At 47.9% G+C, this 19,391-nt stretch overlaps 1 protein-coding gene across 2 annotated transcripts in view; it reads left to right on the forward strand.

The window, feature by feature from the left end:
- ATRN (attractin) overlaps nucleotides 1-19,391 on the forward strand; it is a 1,434,670-nt gene that overhangs the window by 294,973 nt on the left and 1,120,306 nt on the right. For both annotated transcript variants that reach the window (XM_069632253.1, XM_069632252.1), the window contains exon 17: nucleotides 18,270-18,455. In XM_069632253.1, the coding sequence (XP_069488354.1) occupies nucleotides 18,270-18,455 (186 nt within the window). The remainder of the gene's footprint in view (nucleotides 1-18,269; nucleotides 18,456-19,391) is intronic.

Below are 19,391 nucleotides of genomic sequence, written 5' to 3' on the forward strand. Positions count from 1 at the left end.
AATGTTGAGTTGTTGTAATGCTTAATGTTGAGCCTGTTGCCACCTCCCGTGGTTGTGCATGTGTGTACTGCTATGTATTCTCTTATTCATGAGCATGTGCATCCATGCCAGACCCCATGCTAGAGAAGGAACAAGTTACTTACCTGTAACTGTTGTTCTCCATCATGGGTCTGGCATGGATTCACATGCGAACCCTCCTGCCTACCCCCCTGCGGCTCTTCACTTGGTCATACTGCCACTTTACGTGCTACCAAATCTGTGCGAAAATGCAGCAAAAGCTCGAGAGCTACAGCACAAGGACTCCCAACACTTGAACGTGCGGTAAAAATCTGAGGATGGCTGCCAGAGCCGGGGCTTAGGGAGAGGGCAGTCATGGCTGGGGGCAGTATGACCCAGAGACCAGTGATTGGTTACTACTAAGAAAGACAGATCAGAAACGAAACTGATACTGAATTTTTTTCTATACCGAGGATTCCCGGCCTGACGACAGGAAATATTCATGAGCATGTGAATCCATGCCAGACCCATGCTGGAGAACAACAGTTTACAGGTAAGTAACTTGTTCCTTGTGTCACATGGAGCCTCTCGGGGAAAGTGAGAAAAGGGAGAATTCCTTTGAGATGGAATATGTGAAAGTGGGACTTCTTAGTAATGTCCTGAGTGTGAGGGAGGAAGGAGAGCGAGGAGTCGAAGATGACTCCAAGGTTTCTGGCTTCAGAAGAGGGCGCACAGGGAGAGCCCAAAAAGGAAGGCCAGAGTGAACAGAAGGAGGAGGGAGCAGTGGTACTGATGGAAAGGCTCTCAGTTTTACAGGCATTAAGGCAGACATGGTTGGCGGTGCACCAGGACTGGATGGCAGATGGGCCGTTCGGGATGATGCAGGGTGCAAGAGGATCTGCAGGAAGTTTGAAAAAGAGCTGTGTCATCAGCGTAACACGAAGTAGTAAGAGAAGGAGAAGAGGCGTGCAATCGGAGCAAGGTAGATGTTAAAGAGCCAGGGGGAGATGATAGAACCCTGAGGGACTCCACAGGTGCAGAGGGAGGTTGGAGAGGTGAAGGTTCACAAGACGACTTGGAGAAGAGCAGTCAGTAAGGAAGGATGTTGGCCAGTCCAGTGCCTGTTCCGAGATACCAAGGGCATTGTCGAGCCTTTGTAGGAGGATGGAATGGTTGACTGTGTCAAAGGAAGCTGGGGAGTTGGAGTCCTGAGAGGCAAACAGTTCTTCACTGGTGTTCAGAAGAGCAGTTTCCGTGCCTCTGGTTGCTCGGAATCCAGATTGATGGTCCTGGAGACCACCAACATGTTCAGTGTGAGTTGAGGCAAAACCAATTTCTCCTGCAGTTTCCCCCGGAAGAGGGTGATGGAAATAGGGTGGTAGTTGGCAAGGCAGGTAGGATCTGATGGTCTTTTCAGGAGTGGACTCACGAGGGAGTGCTTAAGGGAGGAGGAGAAAGATCTTGTAACAATAGTGATTGCAGAAATGAGCTATAGCAGGGGCAAGAAAGCCAATGTTAACCTTGGTGACCCTGGATAAGCAGGGAAAAGCCTGCTTAGAAGAGGCCTTCGTGGAGCGTACAACACTGGTAACTTCTTCAGGAGGAGAATGAGGATAGTGGAGTGACGGGGGGAGGTGAGTGGGTATGGGCTGGGTTCTGTGTGTAGCAAGGGTGGTAAGGATGTCCTGGGTTGTGGATGCAAAGTGTGAGGCCATTGCATTGCAGAGGGCCTGGGAAGGAGAGGGGGAGGAGGAGACTGAAGAGTGGTTGGCTAGTACCCTGCAGATCTTGAAACGTTCAGCCATGTTATTGGATGCTCCAGAAATCTGTGCCTGAACGTGGGCTCTTTTCTTGGCATGGATGGAGTGTCTGTTGCCGTTGGAGCAAGCAGCAGGCCAGTTTCAGAGATTGAGCCTGAGGTTTGCCACTTCCGTTCTGCTGCCCTGCAGGTACATTTCAGGGCTGCAAGTTTGGTATCATACCAGGTGTTCCGCTTGGAGCCAGGTTTCAAGTGGATCCACATGACTGGGGCAAGAATGTCAAGCGTATTGGTGATGGAAAGGTGGAGGTTGCTAAGGGCAGAGTTAGGGGTAGAGTCAGAGCTGGGTGTGTGAGAGGGGATAAAGTGGAAGTGAAGGCAGCTGCAGTCACTTGTTTCATTGAGCAGATGTTAGCGAACGAGGCTTGTGGGACTTTGTGGGGGGCGGTCATTGGGCCAAGGGGACTCAAGAGGGAGGAGAGGAGATAATGGTTAAACCAGGAGAGTGGGGAGACTAGTGGAAGGGAGAGAGAGAGAGGTCAGAGTGTATGAGGGCGTCCAGAGTGTGTCCAGCTGATTGGGTTGGCCCATAAGGGAGAATGAGGGGGGAAAGCAAGGTGAAGCGCTCATTGAAGAGAGTGGATGCAGAGCCTTGGGATTCGAATGTTGAAGTCACCCAGTAGGAGTAGGTTGGATGTGGAGGAGAGTAAGGAAGAGCAGAAGTCAGCCTATTCAGAGAGGAACAGGGTGGTAGCGCCTGGAGGCCGATAAATAAATGGTGGCAATGGTCAGGGTGAAGATGGGAGGGCTTACGAACTTGCAAACCAGGCTTTCAAAGGAAGAGTATAGCTGGGTAAGTAAGATGGAAGCATGAAACCACTCTTGGAACATTAAGGCAACCCCCCTGCCAGTGCAGTGAGTTTGATGCTTGGAGATGATCTAGAAGCCGTCAGGGAGGAGGGAGTCAAAAGCTGTGACTGAGATGTCATTGAACCATGTCTCGGTCAGCCTGAGAATGTCGAGGTCAATGTCTTCAAGAAGGAGACGGATGTCAGCGAGTGTTTGTTGGTTGTGCGGGTGTTAAGAGTTGCCAGGTGCAGGATGTCTGTGCCTTTGAAGATTTTCTGAGATGGTGTACGGGGGCGTGGTACATCCGTCTGAGGAGGAGGAGAGCGAGTAGAAGACGGAGATGCAGGAGAAGGAAGGAAGGAAGGAAGTGAATGAGAGCAGGCAAGATCCGGTCAAAGGAGGATGGGTAGTGGACCCTGGACCAGGTTAGTGCCAGTGTAATAGACACGAAACGAGGAGAGGATGAGACGCCGGCCAAGAGGACTTCCCACTTGGTGCCACCGTTAACGGTAGAGCATGTGGAAGGAGAGAGAGAAGAGATGAGATGGGTGTTGGTCCATAGATCTGGGATGGGGGACAGAGAAGAGGATATCTGTGAAAACCTCTCTAGAGGGTGCGCTGACATAGGTGTCTGCAATGGGAAGTCAAGGGTTTGCACTCGAGATTTATTTTGTGTGTTTTTTCTGCCGGACTTTGTCAGAGAAGGGGGGATAGGTGATAGTGTAGCAGTTAGAGAATATAGGAAGAATGGAGAGAGCCATAGGTCAGCAGAGGTTTGGACAAGGAAAGAAAGAGGAGTGGCTGCACGGTACAGTTCTAGCTAAACTTACCAGGAGGCATAGTAGGAAGTCAAAAGGAGGAACAAAACAGTGAAATGTAGGTGGTTCACAGATGAACACAAACACACCTAAATTCGATGTACCTAGGAGTCACAAGTGCACTGATGGACGATGAGTGTTGATTGCAGTGTGGGGGTATTGTACAAAAATGTCGCCCTCATTTGTGCGCCTTTGCAGTCACTGCGACTTTGGAGGCACACAAAATGAGGGTGACATTTACTGCGCCCAAGCAGAGCAGGGTTTGCGCGGGTGTCCCCCCGCTTACCATTTCGGAAAGCGGGGGACACAAAAGGAGAAAAAAAAGCACCCTGCAACGTCAGCTCTAACCCATGTTAGTGGGAAAAGCTGATGCTGCAGGATTAGCAGGGGGCGGGCAGCACACTTCTGCGTGTACCGCCTTAAGGGTGAGTGGAGTGGGGCGTTGGGAGGGGTAATGTCGGCCGGGGGAAGCAGGCACAGTGATCCATCTGATCACTGCACTGCGCCGTAACTGGTGTCGGCATTTTTGGCCGTCGCAGTTACGGGGGAGCAGTGATCACATAGATCCCAGTGTGGAGAGAAGTGAAAGGCTCCGGTGGCGGCCCATCTGCGACTACAGGGAATTCATGTGTACCCATACCTCGATGACTGGCTCATCATTGCCAAGTCAAAGGTCACAGCCGTCGATCACACAGAGCGGCTTGGCTAAGTCAGGGCTGGTGCACGCCTCCAAGGTGCATCTGGCGGCTATCCCCTGCTGCACCAGGTCTCCTAAATGATCTTCTCTTTGGGTGCACTGTGTGTGATATCTCTTATTCTTGTCATTTCTTGCTTATTTACCGCCCTCCCAGGCCTCACTCTCTGTTTCTTGAACCCTTATTCAATTTGGTGGCCGATCTCCTTATCAAACATACGCATCTTGTTTTTCTTGGGTATCTTTATCTAAAATGTAATCCACCTAGGGGGCTAGCTCTGGATTTATTTTTTACAAGTCTGCTGGATCCTCCTCAATTGGTACCCAGTCCCACCCATTCTTTGGGCAATGTTAGGGAGAATTCTCTCTTTAGGCTGAATTTCCTAACCTAGTGAGTCCCCCAGCAGCTTTGCTGGATTTCTGGAGTTTGTTTTTTCTCCTGCCAAGAGTGAGACTCTTTTTCTCCCACTCTTGGACATGATTTATGGTGTTCCTTTGACTGTTAATGTGTTTTATGGGCTATGGGGTCCTTTACTCCATAGGGTCTCATGTATTATTCCTATGTGTGTTACACAGCACCCTCCGTGCAGTAACACAGGGGTGTCATAGTGACACCCCACCATAGACTCCATACCCTGGGACTGACTACTGTCTCCCAGGGCATGTAAAGTCACCATTGGCTTTACTAGTCCCAAATTATGAACAGAAACCAGTACAAACCATCATATTGTGGACGTACTGGTCGGGGCAATTCAATTGCCCCTGGGTCTGTTAGTCGAGGGGGCATGTCTCCGTCCCCCCTGAACGAGTTTTGGCTGGTGGCAGTGGATACTACTTTTTATATTCAACCGCAAATATTTTCCTATGGGATTTCCCATTGTTTTAGGCTACTATCTTTATTAAATTATTTACTGTAGCCTCGAACATACCGCCGGTTTATTTAATTAATATTAATTCTCCGGTTGGTATTTTTTGCCAAAACTTGATTCTAAAATGGCGTTTGTGTTCTCTTCTGTGACTCCAACCCAAGTCGAGCCCTTTGTTCCACTTTTTGGCGGGTTTCTCCACAAGAAGCCCTCCAAAGTGATGCCACTATGACTGGGGTACTTAGGAGGGGTGGAGGGGAATGTAGGCACCCTGGATTGAGTTGCCTAGGCATCTCAAGTCGCACTCCATCCTGATTGGCCCAAGTGTTGAGCCGGCCTGCTCACCACTTAGAATGTTTGAGTGACAGCTAGACTGAGTGAATGGGGGGTTTGCTGCATAAAAGCAGGGCTTTGGGGACTGGAGCTTCAGAAGTCGCCACAGGACCTAAGAATCCGACGAGGGAGAAGCTGAGCCGACCTGCCAAGACACCACTACCGGTGGAGCCCTGCTGGACCGTCTCACCACTTTTTCCCAACGACAGAGGAGATCTCCCGCCGGAGAGTCTTCTTCCTTTGACTGGTGGGGATAACCAGTTTCACCGTCTTTTCGCTTTCCCGACGTATCGCGTGGCCGTCTTACCCGTGCCAAGCACCCCGGCAACCGGGATACCACGTTTTACCATGACCGCGAGACAAAGGTACCACCTTTAACCGGAAAACTCAGCGGCTGGTTTCTGCCCTGGTAGTGCAACGACCTTCATGTTTCCTCCAAGTCGAGATCTTCTCTACCTCTGGACGACGACGCAACTTGCACCCACTACCAGGAACAACTGCCACCGCTGGAGGATCCTTCCCACTTAAGGTACTGTGTCCCGCCTGGCTTCCCTTGCTACCGACTGTACGGGGTAGATTTAGCCCCCGGCTTTCGAACCTGGGTTAGCCTGGGACACCCTGGCTAAACTTTTCTAAGCCTCTCTAAACTCTTTCTGAACCCTCTGCAAGACTTTCTAAGCCTAAGTGTAACTGTGTGATCTTGGGCGCATTTGTGCTCTGCTCTCTCTAAGAGTGGGCCCAGCCTTTGGACTTTTGCTCACCAGTGACTTTTTGCTCTCTGCCTTGCTAACCGTGTTCTGAAATCATAGAGTGGTGTACCTCTTCACATTCTGTCTCCCCCCCCCCCTTTCTCACAAACTTATTTGAGTGCAATCTAGTTAAGCGCTCACCTCTGTATGAAAATAAGTGGTGTTTTACTGTGATTTTTCTAATAGGGAAAAAGGGGTGTATATATCATAATAGTAACTGTGTTTAGGATAAGTTTACAATAAGACTGCTGGAGTGTTTCAACTGTGTGTTTTTAAATAAATAATTATATACTTTGATACCAAAGCTCTGGTCAGTGTTTGCTTGTATTATTGTATCTGAGTGCCTATTGAGTATACTTTGCATAGTGCCTAACTCTTCTTGAGGGAAGTCTGACTGCTCAGCTACAGCTACCAGGTAAATCTGGGTGGTACAGACTGCTACCAAGTGGGTTTACTGCCAACACCTGTAGTCTTAAATCTTTTGCAGTGGTCCCTAAGGGAACTGCACAGGTTTCTGCCTAACAATGGTCCAAAATCTCCATTTTGTTGAGTGAGTATTAACAGGAAGCTAGAATCTGTTGATTCCCATGCATTATCTTGTCCCCCTCCTAACCTCTGAACTATCCTTATTTCGATAATCAGTAACATTGTCTAAATCCGTAGGGAATTCTTATTCTGTCTCTGTAAAAGCATCCTGTTCCTAGTCATTTTGGCAACTTTGATCTATTAATTTCATTCGAGTGACCAGCCTAGTGCTCCAATGTGGACATCGAGGAACCAGGACTGAGTCGCGAATCACTCCTGACTCTTACGTTGTGCAGTCCTGGTGTCTTAGCTTGGATGCTCTAGTCCATAGCCAATATTTTTCTGATTTAAAACTGAAGCCTCTTTCCATTCTCGTGCCTATCTCGCAAAAACAACCTTTACTAAAACCTCTAAGTCTCTTAGTTTTAGTTTCAGTGATAGAAACGAAATTTCAACTTCTACCTAACATCCATAGCTGTCCATGGAACCCAAAACTGCATTTCAAAACCGTGCGGTTCTCAGTTATTGCGAATAACGTGCACGGAAAAGTTTGCTGCGATTTTAAAATCCTGAGACATTTTACACGTGTAAAATAGGTTTAAACTGCTTCCGACTTGGATTTTAAGATTGCAAATGTTTTCTACTGACTAAATCGTTGCGTATGCTTGTGTGCAACTGTTCAAAGCGGCTCCCATAGAAATTTACAACAATTTAAGCATTTTTCCACAAATTTAGAGTTCTTGCTCAGCCACTTTAAAAGGCATGCTGACAGTTGAAAAGCCCACTTTGTTTTTCTTTTTCAGTGTAAGGGGGGGGGAGAGGGAAGTGAGACACTGTGATCTGTACTATTTCTGAATACCTGCTATCTCCTCACATTTATTTAAATGTGCTTATTGGTGGATTGAGGGGTGTTGCAGGGGGAACCTCTAACCATAGTGCTATCTGGTCTGAACAACACAAGTATTTTCGGTGCAGCATGTGTTTTGCTCATTACCTAATCCTAGTGTATTAAAGATATCATTGTGTTCTGTCACCCCATTGGTGAGTGTTCTTTACCTATTAATATATATTGTGATTTTGATTATAAATAAATAATACCTTTTACAAACCGGCCTGATTCCTGGTCCTGTTACGCTCACCTGATATCCACGGGGACGCCTGTATGCCCTGGTTGACGGATTTCCCCCAGATGTACTCAATTCGGGATGTCGTCTTCTATGGCAGGTGTGCCTGAAAACACAGGAGGACTGGGCATAGGTTCAGATTTCGTTTCCTCCCAGCAGCCCCTTGGACCCGACATGAAGGCCCCCCTCCTCACCTTATGTCGTGCTCTCCGTCCTGCTTTCTGCGCAGGGGCGCGTAGTTTCTGCGGGTTGAAGCGACCAAGTTAACTTCACTGATGCCAACCCATTCAAGTGTCTTTAAAGAGGTAAGTTCGATTATAGTAGTCTTTGAGGGCCTTTGCTTTCTTGCGGGCTATTAATGTCTTTCCCTGATTGTTTCCCCCTTGGGTATGCAGAGGTTCGCTGGGTGCGCTGCTTGGGTTCGGCTCCTGCCGGGATTTATGGATGCGGAGCGTATGAAGAAAGGTAGGTTCAGCGCAAATTGCGGCACGCTAATGTCTTTTTGGGCTAACCTGTATTCTTTATTCCTTTTCAGGTTACGATGGTCTTTCGGGGCGTGCAGTGTTTTCCGGAGCGGAACCGGCCAAGATGTGCCCAGCCAGGTGAGATTTTGTTTACTGCTGAGCTTGGCATGAGTAACCAGTTTAACTTTGTCCCTTTTTCTCTCCTCCCCAGGTGCTTCATTCCGGTGCAAGCTCGATGTCCAGAAGATGCTGCCAACGGGATGGAAGACCGCGAGCAGCTGGGATCGAAGGAAGGGAGACTGCAGGTAAGCTGGAACTACTAATAATGTTCTTTTGTCTCCTCTGCAGGACCGTGATTCCAGGAACGCCGGGTGCTGGTCTCTGAACACGGTGAGCTTTACGCTGCTGGCTGCAGAATAACGCGAAGCACGTTCTTTAGCTTGGGTTTGGTTTATATAGCCTATCCTGTAGTCCAGGTAAATTAGTCCAGGCTACCACACCCTAAAACACTGCACCGCACAGTCTGGTTCTTCTGGTTCTTAGGACCTAGACTGTGTGAGTGCCTCCATGTTGGCTGCAGGCCTCCATATGAAAAGTAGTCCCTTCAAGTCCCATTCCAAATATGAGCCTGGCACCATATTTGGAATGGGCACCAAAGACGCCAGGACTGACTCCAGGAGAGTCTCCGGTGACAATGCAAGGCCCTTGGGGCCCCAAATGAACTCCGAGCCCTGACCCTACCTGGCATGTGACCATGCCAGTGGGTTTTTGGGTCACGGGTCGTGACAGTCCAGCGTGACCCGGGGTATTTTTAAGTAAGGGATGTTATATGAGCAGTACATCTTTCAAATAATTGAATCTATATATCAAATAAGTTTTTCCATTGCGCTGTACACTAGGCCGAGAGCAGAGTGTATCGCCTGATTGAAATCCTTAACACTTTGTTACAAGCTACTCGTCATACGCCAGTGGTTACAGCCTTGGTGTTGAGTAAACTCTATTCTCCAGCATGGGGTCTGGCATGGATTCACATGCTCATGAATATTCCCTGTCAGGCAGGGAATCCTCGGTAAAGAAAAAATCAGTTTGTTTAATTTCTGAACTGTCTTTCTCCTAAAAACCAATCACAGCGTCATCCTGCCCCCAGCCAATGACAGCCCTCTACCTAAGCCCCTCCTCTGGCAGCCATCTTCAGATTTTTACTGCATATTCAATTGTTAGGAGTCGTCATGTTTAGCTTTTGCACTTTTACTGCGCTCTTTGGAAGAGTTTTACTCTATTTAGTCAATTGAGCCTTGTGCTCCATCAATCAACCTTCCAATTAACGGGGACCCGTTTTTCAGATTCTTCAGCGCCCTCAAGGGCGAATTACGTTGCGTTTCTTCGTGGAGGCTTCCAGAAGATTATTCAGGCCTGTGCCGTGTGGACCATGTCGAAGGAGAAGGATTCAACCCCCCTTTTTCAATCTTTGCCACGACTGCAGTTTATGGAATGTCTTCTCGGACAACAAACATTCCCAGCGCCTTTACTGCCTGTACCCGATGCACTAGGAGGAAGATTGTGCTTTTTGCCAGGAGATTTCCCCTTGCATGCAGACGAATCGGCATATGCGGCTGAAAGAGTGGCTACAGGCCAAGGCCCCTGCTCTGGGTGGGTCCCTCCCGCGGGGGGGGGGTCCAACAGAAGGCTTGGCAACGCAAGTCCATGGAGCCTGGGAGCACTGTTGCGGCGGACTCCTCGGTGGCCACGGAGCGTCCAACATCTCCAGCGACTTCAGTCATCGTTCGGCGCTCAGGATCGTCGTCCAGGAGGAAGTCAGACCATCCGGGCAAACTCAAGGAGAGAAGCACAAGACCGACCTGCCGGAGAAGGACAAGGGGATCAGGGCGCTGACCCTCCCCCTAAGGAGAAGGCCAAGCAGGACAAGGGACCAGTCCTGACCGTGAAGGCCCAGGTACACCCGGCGAAGGCCCAGCCTTCCATGGAGGGGGTAGTGGCGACTCTCGCGAAGGCCGCCGAGACGGTTCCACAGGGCGCAACCTCGAAGGCGAAGTGTCCCTTCCTCCCAGGAGGGGAGGCTGCATTCCGGCCAATAGAGAAGACCCCGGAGAAGATGATGCCGATCAACTCCCCGAGACCGTCGCCTCTGGACGCGAAGAAGGGCTGGGGCTCGGAAGTCCTCCAGGGCATGGATATTTCCTCAGAGGAGCAGCTCATCTACCTTCAAATCATCCAGGATGAGGAAAACCTTGAGAGCATACCTGACGACGAGCGTGGCGACGAAGGCGACAACGGCAAGGATACCGTCGAGGAAGAGAAGAAAGGTGATGAGGGCCTGGGCACCCTGCTGGCAACCCAGCTGCTTATTCCGCCTTCGCCTCAGCTACCACCCTCGCCTCAGCTGACGCCTAGGCACCTCTCTGTGGACATTCTCACAGCACTGCATACTGTGGTCTCTGAGATACAGACAAGGATGCCTATCGTGCCGGCGGTCTAAACCGCAGCGGGGCTGATGGCCGATCCTCTGGCGAAGGTGGAATCACCGGCCAAGAAGAGGAAGAGGCACCCTCCACCTCCTTGCCACCCCTTTCCTTCCTCTCCCCCTCCCACCCTCTGAGCGATGAGACAGACCCCGATGCGACGATGGGGACGGACGACTACGTTGGGATGGGGGTCCTCAGTTCGCCTCCTTCCAGATCCTCCCCGCTGGACGAGATAGGCTTGTTTCAATTGTTGATCTCTTCTAGCTCGCTCCAGAAGAGGAGGAGGGCTTTTTTTACCAGTGCACCGAGTCGAAGAGAAAGCCCATCCTCTCGGTCCCTCTCCTGGATGACATTTAGGACAAAGGCTTGTCCCTCCATGAAGAACCTGTCTGGCCCCTGGTGAAGAGGGATCACCTTGAGAAGTAGTAAAGGGTGCCGTACTCTGCACCCAAGTGCTTGGTGGCCCAACCGTCGCCAGACTCTGTGGTATCGGCAGCGGCCAAGAAGTTGTCGGGCGCTTCTTCCTCGGCAGCGTCCACCCCTCCGGACAGGGAGGTTAAGAAATTAGATGCCATGGGATAATGGGTTATCTACTCTTCAGCCACTACCATCAAGGCTGCCAACGACCTCGCCACCGTAGCATGTTACGACTGAGAGCTGTGGTTCAAGATTGCTCCCATCCTGGACTTCCTCCCGGACGACAAGAGGTTGGAAGCGTTGGAAATTCTGCAGGAAGGTGGGCCCCCAAACGTGCACCCTGGTGGGCAGCTGGCTGACCAGGTTCGTCTGCGAGGGGAAGATCACCGCCTGTGGGATGTATTGACCCACTAGCTCTGCCCTGCGACATCACTGTGTGCTGGTGGCACCAGAACCAACAAAATGGCCGCAAAAAAGCCCTATGCGCGCTAAACCTCTGAGAATTGCGCAGTGAAACCAGAAAGTTGGCTGCCAATCTACTTTGCCTGTGTCAGTGGTGGAACAGGAGACCACACTGCTAAAACCTGTCATTGGGCTGCCCAGAGTGGAAAGGGAAACTACATCAAAGGCAGTGCTTCATTGCAAGGAAACCCAGAAGTGCTCTGAAATCTGTGTTTTTTTTTTAGTTGCTGAAATTATAAAATAATGATTCCCAAACATCAGAAAAGATCCAACATCCTTGCTGGGTGTTACCCGTCACTTTATTTAAAGAATCCATATAAGCACACACTGTCAGGAAAAGCAGATTCCATCACAAGAATATCCACATTAAAAAGTGTGCTGGTCTGTAAAATCTGTCAGAAATGGGAGCAGTACCGCTGGCCGCCTGTGTGATGGCTGTCAGTTAATTACATTGGAAGCTTAACTTGTGCAGTTAAAATCACATGGTTGAAATGAAGTGACTTGCTATCAAAAACAATGTAGGTTGCAACTATTTAATCTCTATGTTTAAAAAGACTGGAATTGGAGATATTTTGCCTATTTTGTTTGAAAATGTAAGTTTATTTTCATCAAAGAAAAATTTAAACAAAGTGGATTTTTAAAGTCAAACTCTGATTGCAGCCACAGAACTTCAAAGCAAATTCCACAGCGTGCCTCAAACAAAAGGCACCTCCCTCCTGCTCTCTGGCCCAATAACTCCCATTTATGTGTTGATGAAGAGGGGAGGAGATTTTGGTCTTCTGCTCTGGAGAGAGACAAAAGACTTCCTGGACTGAAAAGAATATGCAAGTGTCAACAGAAACTCCTGCCAAAGGACAGAGGCGGGGATTGCCCTTGACCCACCAAAACTTTGGGGGTGGGGACAGACAGTTATGTGTTTTCTTAAAGCACAAGAAAGTATATTTTTGAAAAGGAATGACAGAGGACTGTGCAAAATTGTAAAAATGTGTAAAATGACATGTATTGTTAATATGAAAATTCTGGTCACGTTTTAAAACTACTCAGAACTCTGTGCTATGTTCAGGGACATGACTGCAGAATTTGTGGTTTTGTAGCAATTTTGGTGATGCCATAAACATGAAACTGCATATGATTATGCCCAGATATCATGCGCACATATGTTTAAAAATGCGGACAAATCTGACATTTGGTGCCAGACCAAAAGACGAAAAAATTGCCAAATCTAGACCCAAGCTCTCACCGAGACGGGGCTTGGATGAATATTTTCTCCACCAAATCTGTGATATCAATATGCTGTTGATAGCAAGTTTGTAAAATTGTAAAGGTCTTGTATGAAAAATAGATTTCATGTGAAGAAACAAAGGGGAGGTTCTCCCTGGATCATAAAATACAGCATCATCATGACACTCTGTTTTCTTCTCAAATCATGGGGAGAGGAAATACCCTAACCAATAGAATATCTAGGGGGTGTGCCTAGTAGAAGTCATCATACCCACCCTTTTAGAAAATACATAAATAGAGACAGCTTAGGACCTAGACACACCTTCACCCACCATCCGATCGCTGGCGGAGCACTTTGCAGGAGAAATCCATATTCCACACTCCAGAACTTAAGCAGAAAGGCCAATTTCCAAAGCCGCACCCTTCCCAGCTTGGCCTTTTAAAATACTGAAACCAGATTTGACCCCAGACCTCTAAGGGGAACCCAAAAGAACAGCCTGGTTGTGCTGTGGCTGCTTTCTTGCTAAGAATTCTTGCCAGAATCCAGAGATCTGACCCAGTAGAGCAGAGCTGTGACCAGATAGCAGCGAACCAGAACCAACCTGTCAGATCCAGTCCAATCCTGCTGTGCAGTGTCCAGAGTGCTGTGCTGAGTGCAGAACCAGAGCGCCTTGAGTCAAGTCCGGTGTGCTAGCTGAATTCCTGCCCAGAAAGTATCCCTGACCAGATCTGACAGGTCCATTCCAAACAGTAGTAGCGAGTATCCATAGCATAGGATTGTCCCTAGCATATGTATTATCCATAAGTAATCCTATCCAAACCCATTCTCTTATAACCAGAACTACATTGTAGAAAATCTTTTCTTACCTGAATCTTTCTCTCATCCCTATAGTCCTTTGGTAATAGTAGCGTTAAAATCATCTTTGCGCTAATATATTTGCTGAAGAAAGGCAAGTGTCTCAGCGGGCAGAAACGATCCAGAGGCGTTGCTGGTCTGGTGGCTGTGCTGTCGTGTAGTTTGTGGCTTCATAGTCTCCCTAGTATAAGAAAGCTTGTTTGTAATTTCAAAAAGCACAATCTTGTTTTACAAATGTTGACTCTTTCTGAAAAAAATGACCTCTACAAAAACCTTCATAACTTCTTCACTGTGTATGCTAGAAACGGCATCCATCTCTTGATATTGCATATTGGGGGGGATTGAGTAGTGTGCAGGGGGAAAAGAGTAATCACATTGCATTTTGATTGAACCCACACAAAGTACTATCCTATGCTGCATTTTTTTTCCTATCATTACTCCGTGTGATTAAAGAGTTGTTGTGACATCACCCCATTGGTTATCCTTGTATAAATATTAAATAGTGTGATTGATTGATATATATCCATAAAATATTTTTAGCTTTGCAAAACGGCCTGCTTCCTGGTTCAGTGTGACCGGGGGGGATTCAAAGAGAGGGGCGTGATATAAGTGTATATCATTCAGAAATAAAAGAACTTATAGACATAATTAAATAATTAAGGGTTTCAATTGTACATCCCACGCTAGGCATTGGCTTGGGTGAAGTGCCGGGTTGAAATCACTTACACACCGACAGATGGGTGCTGGATGCTCATGCCCAGGGACATACTCTGGAGTTTCAATGCAGGTGTCCGTGGATCCCAACGGTGTCCCGTCAGGAGCAGCACACCCCTCAGCTCCTGGAAGAGGTACAAGCCATGCAGTGGAAAGGGGTGATAGAGCTAGTTCCCCAACAACTCTGGGGATCTGGAGTCTATTCCAAGTACTTACTGGTCAGAAAGAAGACCGGGTGCTGGAGGCCCAGCCAAGATCTATGACGTCTGAACAAGTACTTGAAGTCCTAAAAGTTCAGTATGGTCATGTTGCAGCATGTGCTTGGACAACAGGAGGAAGGAGACTTCTTGATGTCACTGGACCTGGAGCAGCCTATTTCTATGTCCCCATTAACAAGAAACATCAAAGGTTTCTGTGTTTAGAAGTGCAGGGCCAGTACTACCAGTTCAAGGCCCGACCTTTCAAATTGCAGTCAGCTTCGAGTGTTCACAAAATGCCTGGCACTGGTGGTGGCCCATCTAAGGCTGCGGGGTACACACGTATACCCATCCCTCGACGACTGGCTCATCCGGGCCCGCTCGCAGGCGTTGGCCATTGGTCACATGAAGACGACCGTCCAGCCACTCTCGGATCTGGGATTCTCCATCGACTATCCAAAGACCTGCTTCACACCATCATAGAATGGGCTGTTCCTAGGAGCCAGACTCAATACAGTGTTCTGCCTGGCGTAAAGCCCCCCACCCCCCCCCCTCAGAGGAGTGTGTAGCGGCCATTCAAGGGAAGGTGCAGCGGCTGTTGACGAAGAAGGCCACGGTGCGAACCATCAAGTCATTGCTCGACATGATGTTGTCCTGCATCTACGTCATCCGGCTCTGCAGGTTACAGACGCAACCTCTTCATGAGTTCCTGGACGCTGGATATAGGTGTCCGGAAGATCATGCTGGACGATTAGTTCCGTTGGCCGATAAGGTGGTGGGGCATCCGCTCCAACATCGCCCGGGGTTTCAAAACTCTCCATACCAGTATACGGTCACCACGGATGCTTCCCTGGAAGACTGTGGAGCCCGCACCGGACATCTGCATGCCAGAGGCCTGTGGCTGCTCGAGGGGAAGGATCTCCATATCAATATCCTGGAGCTACGGGCAGTGTTCTGGGCCCTCAAGTCAGTCCTTCAGTCTCTGAAGGGCAAGGTAGTGAGGATCTTCATGGACAACACCACCACTATGTTCTACATCGGGAAACGGTGGCACTGGGCCGATCCCCAGCGCTCTGCAAGGAAGCGCAGGACTTGTGGCACTGGGCCGCCGGACAGGAGATGTTCCTTGTTCTCCTTCACCTAGCAGAAGTAAAGAACACCATTGCAGACTCCCTCCACAGAGAATTGCACTCCTGCCACGATTGGGAACTTCGGCAGGATCAGGTGGACCACATCTTTGTCAAGTGGGGCAGGCCCCAGATCCATCGGTTTGCAACAGTGGCACACGTCACTGTTCACAGCAGCCTGGAGTCCTTTCATATATATAGATGTAAATACCATTGCCGTCTCGCTAAATAATCTATGCTCTGCTGGAATGTCGTCATAGGCTGCTATTGACTTGGATGAGAAATAATTCTCCCTCCTCAGCCGACCGAGGTTGAGCGACTTCTTCCTCTGCTATCCATTTATTTTTGGGAACTCTTCACTATGAAGATCACTTTGTGGAATCACTAATGCAGGAACATGTAAGATCACGATAGAACATATTCCTCCCACATTCTTGGGCAACTGCATATAAGCTCTGGATCCACAAGCCCAATATTGTAAGGGTGTACCTAATTACAATTGCACCAGAATAAATACACCCCTCTAGGGAAATATGGCCAAAAGTCTATCTTTTAAGGATAACAAGTTTAATCTTACAAAAATAAGGATGGTAGCAAAGGACTCTGCAGCCTGAATGGTCTTCTGTCCTTCTCCTGTTCCTTCCCTGCCAAAGTGGTGCCAGGCAGGGGTTTATAGAGTCCTGTCTTGCTGTAGTGGCGTCACTGGATACGGGCCGTGGCTTCATCCCAATCCGCCGGCCTTCCATAATAGGGATGCACCAAAACCTTCTTTTCTTCTTTGTCAGCATTTTTGTCAGAGCGTGCTGTTCTACATTTTGCTAGCTTATGCAAGAATACACTGTAGCTCATGCTTTCCTTCATTTTGCTAACTATGAACATTTTATGTATACAAAAAATTCCAGCCATTCTCTCCATATTCTACTCATGTTTTTTCTGGTCCTGTAATCTCCTTTACACCTTATACTTATAATATGTCCCATTTCTGCATTTTGTCACACACAGCATGTGAATCCCATTTTTAGTCTGAATGCACCCTTGATGGACAGTAGACAGCTAGTGAGTCAGTTTGTGTACTCTGCCAGTGCTAGCCTTAGTGGTGAACACTGCAGAAGTGCTTGCAGTCCATTTTCACATGCACATGCCACCCACATTCTTCCTGGGAGGGAGAGTTTTTGACTCATACCGCACTAAGATTTTACAATGCATAGGATCGTAGAATTACAAATTTACGCAAAAACAAGGTGGGTTCTGGGAGTTTATCTACTACCGGCCTATATCCCGGGTAGAGTCTCAACCAGAGTCTTTAGCTCACCATCCTTTCACAGAAGAGAAATTTCCACTACACATCAGTCTGTGTCCTGCCCAAGGGCAGTCCACCACCGAAATGTCTGGCAATTCTCTTCTGAACAAGAGTACCAACAGCAACCCCAGACACGTGTTTCGACCCGATTACGAATCTACCCAGCCAATAGTTCATTGTGCTTTATATTTAAACAATAACTGCCTTTTTCAGTGCCTGCCCATGTCCTCATTCAGTGCCTGCGAATGTCTGTATGTGATTATATCTGCATGAGAGAGCCTTCCCAGTGCCCCTCTTCGCTCCTAGCCCATTATAGCGCCTAGAAAGGGTCTTGCCTAAAACTAAAGCGCTTGGAGGGGGGGGGGGGGCGCAGGAGTTTCCACTAGCATTGGCAATCTTTTCATGAACCTACCTCGAAGTATCTACTTTGGAACCAGTGACTTTTGGGCAAAAGGCCCCAAATCATTTTAGGGTTGGAATTTATAATTGCAATTGATTTTTTTGACGCGCTTAATACCGAAAAGGTTTTGAAGTGCAGACCTGGGATTCAAACTTGGCTCTGCGTCCTCTTGCTTCCACTACGACCGCGTTGCCACTGAGCTATACTACCTGTGTCAATAAGAGCTGGGGATGCTATTCTATGATTAGCCTAAAGTGTTTTCTACTTGTAATGCATCAGAGTACTTGTGTTTCACTGGTCATTGAATTAAATGGTATTCTATTTCTCCTAAGGATAAATGTATAGCTCTGCTTTATAGTATTGGGGTGACAATATTTGACTAGAAGTTTCACTTTCTTGGTGTGTATTGAAAAGGCCTAATCTATTTGTGTACTGTCTGACTGTAATAGAAGAGGGGAGTTCTTCAAACATGTGCTGCTAAACAGAGAACACCTCACATTTTCTTTGCCTCAATCTTTATTATTTAATTCCTATTACTGATGGCATTCTTAAATGTACTCCATCAATGAATGGTTTAAGATTATGTTTGGTAGTACATGTGACAAGAGCATCCAGATTGGGTGACCACCGAGCCTAGCTGCTTAGTTGCACCTTTCATCTGGTGCATTTTTTAAGTAGTTCTATCATGTTTAAATGCATAAACATTTACTTTGTCAATATATTTGAGAATATGTAGAATGAAATATCAAAATTGAGTGGTCAGTGCTTTTGCTTAACATAGAAGTATAATAAAGTGTCATCACATTTGTATTACACTTCTGGAAAATGTGACTAGTTTTACTGTACTTACAAAGAAGAACTTCTGAGGAGTTTATTACAAATAAGAGTCAAATCTTTGTTTTTCCACTTTGTAGCAAATCACAGTGCTAAGCAGTGCCGGACCCCTTGTGCTTCAAGAATGGCTTGTGGAGAGTGCACAAGCGGCAGTTCAGAATGTATGTGGTGCAGTAATATGAAACAGTGCGTGGACTCAAATGCTTATGTGGCATCCTTCCCTTTTGGACAGTGTATGGAATGGTACACCCTGAGCAACTGTCCGCGTGAGTACATTTGTGGATGCCATTAGACGATGTTGTGATCTAAATTTTGTTGTTGTTGTACAGTTCATTAAAATTGTTATTCATGATGAGTTTCACATCAGTTTGAATGTCCCATTCTGTCACTTAGCTGCTCTGACATACCAACCCCCTTATCTTATGGTACCCGCCCAACTTGCCACAGCCATTTCACTGCATTGGGTGAAAGGCTATTTGACTATTATTTAGCAGCATTTTTTGTTGGTTAAGGTGATCATTTTAATGTGATTTTAGGGTAGTATAGGATTAGGGCATAGAAGAATGGAGTTATGGAGTTATGGGGTTGTCCCCCCCCCCTGAATATAAATAGTAATAAATGCTACATGCAGTGAAATGGCCATTGCAGTGAGTTGCACCAGATGTATTAATTTTTTTAACTTTTATTTATTGGTTATTTGTAAAGTGCCAGTACAACAAATGGTATTTCAAGGTGCTACAAGACAGAAAATAGGGGGTAGGAGAACGGGGAATAAAACAATAACGGTCCTTCGGATTGTGCAAGTGCAGTAACAAGAAGTGCAAAGGGTAGGGAGATGAGGGGGTGCTAGTCGGTGCGGAAGGGGTAATGCTAGGGTGGGATGGAGGTGAGGGGCAAGAGGAGGTATATAAATGCAGGGGCGGAGGGGAAGAGGGACTCTGGGGTTGGGCAAGTGCTAGGGGATGCAGGGAGTAAGGACCACATGCTAAGTGCAAGGACAGTGGTGGACCAAGCTCGGAAGGATGCACACCCCGCTAGGCTAGTCAGGGTAAAGGAGCCTGGAAAGGCAAGTGCATGTGGGGGTTGGGGGGTGGTTGGGGTCAGGAGGAGCAATTATGAGCTAGACTGGGCGAGGATGGGCTGGTGCTCTGTGGACCTCAGAGGGGCGAGGCATCCAATGCGATAGCGGGGGGCATTAGCGG

This window comes from Ambystoma mexicanum, chromosome 6q (assembly GCF_040938575.1).
Source record: "Ambystoma mexicanum isolate Mex_15411 chromosome 6q, UKY_AmexF1_1, whole genome shotgun sequence".
NCBI classification, from domain to species: Eukaryota; Metazoa; Chordata; class Amphibia; order Caudata; family Ambystomatidae; genus Ambystoma; species Ambystoma mexicanum.